Source organism: Castanea sativa, chromosome 5, assembly GCF_040712315.1.
Source record: "Castanea sativa cultivar Marrone di Chiusa Pesio chromosome 5, ASM4071231v1".
Classification (NCBI taxonomy): Eukaryota; Viridiplantae; Streptophyta; class Magnoliopsida; order Fagales; family Fagaceae; genus Castanea; species Castanea sativa.
Genome location: NC_134017.1, coordinates 57613572 through 57619463, shown reverse-complemented (window position 1 = coordinate 57619463; position 5892 = coordinate 57613572). Strand labels below are relative to the sequence as shown.

Genomic DNA, 5892 nt, shown 5'->3' with positions numbered 1-5892 from the left:
CCCTTAGCACCTTCTAGCCTTCTCTTCAGCCCGTTCACAATGGCCTTATTTGTAGCCTCGGCCTGGCTGTTGCTCTGCGGATATACCGAGGTAGAATATCAGTTTTTGATGCCAAAACTGCTGCAAAATTCACAAAAAGCTCGGCTATCGAACTACAACCCGTTATCCGATACTAGAGACTCTAGTACCCCGAACCTTGCTACTATGTTCCTCCATACAAACTTCTTAACATCCACATCCCGGATGTTAGCCAACACCTCTACCTCTGCCCATTTGGTGAAATAGTCCACGGCTACCAAAACAAACTTTTGGTTTCCCGTAACTCGGGGGAATGGACCAACAATATCTAGCCCCCACTGTGCAAAAGGCCAAGGGCTACTAGTGGGATTTAACCTCCCCGCTAGTTGGTGGATCATCAGGGTGTGCCTTTGACACTGTTCACATTTCCGCACATACTCGGTAGCATCCCCTTGCATTCGCGGCCACCAAAATCCCTGAGTCATTGCTCGGTACGCTAATGAACGTCCTCCCACATGACTGTCACATACTCCCCCATGTAACTCGGACAGGAGTTCTTCAACCTTGCTGGGGTGTAAACACTGTAGGTAGGGCCCGTTAAAAGACCTTTGATACAGCTTGCGATCAGCTAATATCCAATACTAAGCAGCTCTCTAATGTACTTTTTCTGCTTCCTTCTCATCATCAGGTAGTCGATCCTTGGGCAAAAAGTTGATGATTGGGTCCATCCAACATGGCTCAACAATGGTAACAAGTGAAACACTTACTCCTGCATTAATACTCGGTTCTACTACTAGTTCCACCTTAATTAACCGTGGGATCCCCTCAGTTAAGGAAGACGCCAATGTGGCCAAATAATCGGCGTGTCGATTCCGCCCCCTAGCTACCTGGATCACCCTAACATTTAGAAAACGGTCCATAGTTTGTTTTACCAACCTTAAGTACTCCATCATCCAGGGATCCTTAGCCTCAAAGTTTCCCTGTACTTGATTGACCACCAGCCAAGAGTCCAAGTAGACCTCCACTTCTTTAACACCAAGATCTGCAACAACTCTCAATGTGGCCAACAAGGCCTCATACTCAGCTTCGTTGTTGGAAGCCTTAAAGCCTAACGTAAAGGAATGCTCTAATTTTATTCCTTCTGGGGTGATGACTACAATCCCAGCCCCGGCTCCTAATACACTGGACGCACCGTCCACAAATACCTTTCACGGGATTACCTCGACAGGGCAAACCATCTCCTTCCCCACCCTCGGGGAAAACTCTACAATGAAATCAACAAGGACCTGACCCTTCACCAAGCTTCTAGGCCTGTATCTAATATCAAAAGAGCCAAGCCGTGTTCCCCATTTAGCTATCCTTCCTGTGAAATCAGATCTTTTCAATAACGACTGCAGGAGATACTCGGTCAATACGTAAACAGTGTGAGCCTGAAAGTAGTGGGGCAACTTCCTCATAGCATGAACTAACACCAATACCAACTTCTTTAAAGGCAAATACCTTGTCACGGCATCGACCAAGGTTTTGCTGATATAGTATATAGGCTGTTGTACACCCTGGTCTCTCAGCAGCACAACACTTACTACATGCTCAGACACCGAGAGGTACATGTATAGATCTTCTCCAGATTCAGGGGCCATTAGTAGTAGGGCTCATGTCAAATACCCCATCAGACCCTGGAAAGCCCTCTCACACTCTTCGTTCCAGTGGAATCCCTTCCATTTTTTCAGAAGTTGGTAAAATGGATGGCATCGATCAACAGACTTGGAAATAAACTGACTAAGGGCAGCTAGCATACCAGTAAGTGCTTGATCTTCCTTCGGATTGCTCGGTGGTTTCAAGCATTTTACCGCTTCAAGGGGTTGACTTCTATTCCACGATTAGTGATCAAGTACCCTAAGAACTTGCCAACCCCCACTCTGAAAGCACACTTCTAGGCATTGAGGTGCAGCTTATGCCGTCGAAGCATTTCGAACACCTCTTTGAGGTCACCAATATGCTGCATCTCCCGTTTGCTCTTTACCACCTTATCATCGATGTAGACCTCGACTGTGTGCCCAATCTTATCTCTGAATATTCTTATCATCATCCGTTGATATGTGGCCCCAACATTTTTCAATCCAAATGGCATCACGGTATAATGGTAGTTAGCGTCAGGTGAAATAAACTTCGTCTTCTCTTGATCTTCAGCAACCAAAGCAATCTAATGATAGCCCTGAAAGGCGTCCAGAAAGCTCATTCTCGGGTGCCCATAAGTGACATCTACCAGCTGATCAATCTTCGGCATAGGAAATGGATCCTTCGGACATGCTAGGTTCAGGTCGGTAAAGTCAACACAAACCCTTCACTTGCCCTTTTTCTTTTTTAAGACTACGGTATTCACAAGCCACTCCGAAAAAAATGCTTCCTTTATTGCCCTAGCTCCTTTGAGTTTATTAACCTCTTACCTGACAACTTCGACATGCTCCTTAGTTGATCTCTTCGACCTCTATTTCTTAGGGGTGTAAAGGGTCCACGTTAAGTTTGTGAACTATGAACCCGGGATCCACACCAGTCACCTCATACAAACTCCAAGCGAACATGTCCACGTTTTGTACAAGGAACAACTGCATCTCTACCCTCTCTTTGTTCTCTACGCCTGCTCCTATTAGAAAACTCCTATCATCATTCGGCAATATTCTCACTCGTACTAAGTCCTTGGCATAGCCAGCCCCCACTTCCACTTGGGATTCCTGTAATTGCTATGAGGGCGCCTCCTCAGTTGACTCCTTTTGTTTTGTTCCTTGGACAGTTGTGGCCACCAAGCATTACTTGGCCACTTACTGGTTACCCCTCACTGTAGTAATACCCTGCTCTGTGTAGAATTTGACCTTCATATGTAGGGTAAAGGGTATTTCCCCCATTGTATAAATCCATGGCCTCCTTAGGATCGCCATGTAAGGAGAAAAAGAAGCGACCACTATGAATGTTACCATCACCTCCTTGCCTCTCGTATTCGCGGGAAGCAAGATCTACCCTTCTAGGATCACCATCCAGCTATCAAACCCCATCAGCGATGTGTCGTACTAGGATAGATCTTCCTTCTTTATACCGAGCCCCCTGTACAGGTCTGGATACATTACCTTGGCACCACTCCCTTGATCTATCATTACCCTTTTTACTATGAATCCATTTATCCGGACTATAACCACCAACACATCATCGAGTGGCTGAATCGTGCCCTTCAGGTCATCGTCATCAAAGGTGATGGGCTCCCGAGTATACCTCAACTTCTTCTCAGCGGGTTGATCACCTGTGCAACTTTTCATCGGTACCACGGCCAGTACCCCTTTCTGTTAGACATCTGAGTGCCTCTTGGGGCTACATGGATAACTTATATCACTCCTAGTAAAGGTGGGAGATGATTCCCTCGAGGTTGGGCACCCTGCTCGGCTTTTTGATTCTTAGGATCCACCACAAATTCTTTCAAGTATCCCACCTTCACCAACTGCTCTAGATGGTCTTTTAACACCCTGCATTATTCAATGGTATGCCCCTTATCTTTATGGTAAGTACAATTTAAGTTCTGATTTCTCCTAGACAGGTCTCCCCCCATTTTGTTTGGCCACCGAAAATATGGCTTATTTTTTATCCAATCCACGATTCTATGCGCTAGCTCTTTGAACGCTGCATTAAATTCCCCGATTCGCGAGCCCAGCCCCTAGACCCTCAAATCTTTCCGAGGTCTTGCCTAAAAACCGCTATCTGAGGCATATTTATGACCGGGGCCTTACCTTTGCTCTGTAATCAATCATCTTCTAACCATTTATACTCTTCAATGTGCCTCATTAACTGTCTCATATCCTCGGAAGGCCTCTTTGTCAACAAGTCTCATAACTCAGAATCTTCAGGCAATCCCATTCGAAAAGTACTTACTACGATCTTTTCATTGCCTCTGCCAATTTCGTTGTACAACTCCCAGTACCGATTAGCGTAGATAAAAAGGGTTTTGCCAACCCCCATTTTCATTGATAGCAAAGCATCCACAGGCTGCGGAACTCGGCTATAGGTCATGAACCGGACACCAAACTCTTGAATTAGCTCGAAAAAGCTGTGGATCGATCTTTTTCTCAGTCCGTTTAACCACCTCAAAGCGGTGGGGCCAAGACTCGAAGGAAATACCTTGCACATCAGTGCATCGTTATGAAAGTGCAAAGACATCATTTGAATATAATGGCTTACATGTTCTATTGGGTCCGTCTTTCCATCATAAGAATTGAACGGCAGCCACGTGAATCTGCTCGGCATAGGGGCCTCCTCAATGTTCCTTGAAAATGGTGATCAGGCCACTCAGTACAATGCGCGGGCACATAGAATCCATAGCAGCATTTCGAGGTCGTTGCTACTCGAGGGAAACCAAGTCCCGGTCTACATACTCTGGTATCGATGAAATCCGGATCGATGGGATCCTGCTCCATAATGACCTCTCATACTAGTTGACTCTTCTCCCCGCTCCTCATGGACTCTTCTCCGTCGCCTATCTCTTGCCTCCATCTCCAAATCCCTTACCAACCTATGAAAACGTTCAAGTTCTTCATCCCTTAATTCCGGTTCTGCATCCCTTTCATTGTAACGATTATGCCCAGAAGCATCAGAGATTGTCCGGTATGTTTGAAACCACCTTTCTCTAAGGCCAGACTTCCCTTGATCCTCATACTCCCTATCTTCGGGTCTTTTCAGCCATCTTTCCCTCCAGGTGGAGCCTCGAGAGGACCTCCCAAAGCCACTTTCAACATAACTCCCTAGATATTTTCCCTTGCAGGTCTTGATAGAACTACAGCTTCATAGGAGAGCCCCACAATGGGAGCCAATTGTGCGTACCCAAGTATGGTGGTTGGGCTTGACCCCTCCCTGGGCTCACAATCTATTTAAATTGTGGGCTTTGGATTCCTACTATGGGTGGTCCTATGCTTGATGACCCGAATGCTCTCTTATTCCTGCAAACCTCTCTTCCCCCAATGTTGCTCTCCTCCCTTAATCTGGTTGTTCCTTCTCTCTGTTCTCTCTCTCTCTCTCTCTCTAGAATTGCCAACCCCGGTTTCTTATTCTTTCCTCCTATTTATAGCATGAGACAAGTGAAGATGTTATAATTTTCCTTGACTATTAGTGGGGATGGGGGTCCAATTCCATCGCTTCAAAGTGGTCCTAGTGGAAGTTTCGTTGAGGACTATGGCAATGGCATTGGAACTGGTTCTTGCTTCCAGAAGGTTGTTCGGCGGCAATACTCCCCAAGGCAATATTGAACCGCTGGGACCTTGTACCCCCGAAAAGTAGCATCCTCAGGAGGAGGGTTTACCGGGCGCTGAGGTATGTTCGAACCAAGGTCATCGATACAACGGGGATTGAGTCAAGTGTTGTAATTCAAGACGAGGTCCCATGGCCCAATGGGCCTAGGGCCCTATCTCGCACGTTTCCACAAGACTGGGGTTCAAGGCCCAATGGGCCCAAGGCCTCTCCCTATACAAGACCTATCAACCATTATAGCTATAAAGAATACCAAAAACTAAAACTTAGCACAAATCAGTACTTAGCCTTTGCAAGCTAAAAGGCTACACTAACAATCTAACGTACATCACTACCCAACAATGTTTCAACTCACCACACAGCAAATAATCATGCAAATGAACTTTGAAATATCCATTTGGTGTTACGATCGATGGTATGTAGCTTTTAGGGAAAAAAAATGTAATAGTGGTAAAGTAAACAACACTATTCAACTACCCAGATTTATCACAATACAAGGAGAACATGAATGCATTATGGACCTCTTTGTTTCTTATGGCCCATACAAAACTAAGAAGAAATAGAATTCTAAATATATAAATAGAATAGTTT

At 45.6% G+C, this 5892-nt stretch overlaps 2 protein-coding genes across 2 annotated transcripts; both read right to left on the bottom strand.

The window, feature by feature from the left end:
- Positions 1–671: 671 nt before the first annotated feature.
- On the bottom strand, positions 672–1658 carry LOC142635475 (uncharacterized). Its single transcript, XM_075809621.1, has 2 exons — positions 1239–1658; positions 672–1118 (listed from the first exon to the last, which is right to left on the bottom strand). The coding sequence occupies exons 1-2, from the start codon at positions 1656–1658 to the stop codon at positions 672–674; spliced, it is 867 nt and encodes a 288-aa protein (XP_075665736.1).
- A 2230-nt stretch (positions 1659–3888) lies between these two features.
- LOC142635474 (uncharacterized) lies at positions 3889–4305 on the bottom strand. Its single transcript, XM_075809619.1, has one exon. The coding sequence runs from the start codon at positions 4303–4305 to the stop codon at positions 3889–3891; it is 417 nt and encodes a 138-aa protein (XP_075665734.1).
- Between the last annotated feature and the right edge of the window lie 1587 nt (positions 4306–5892).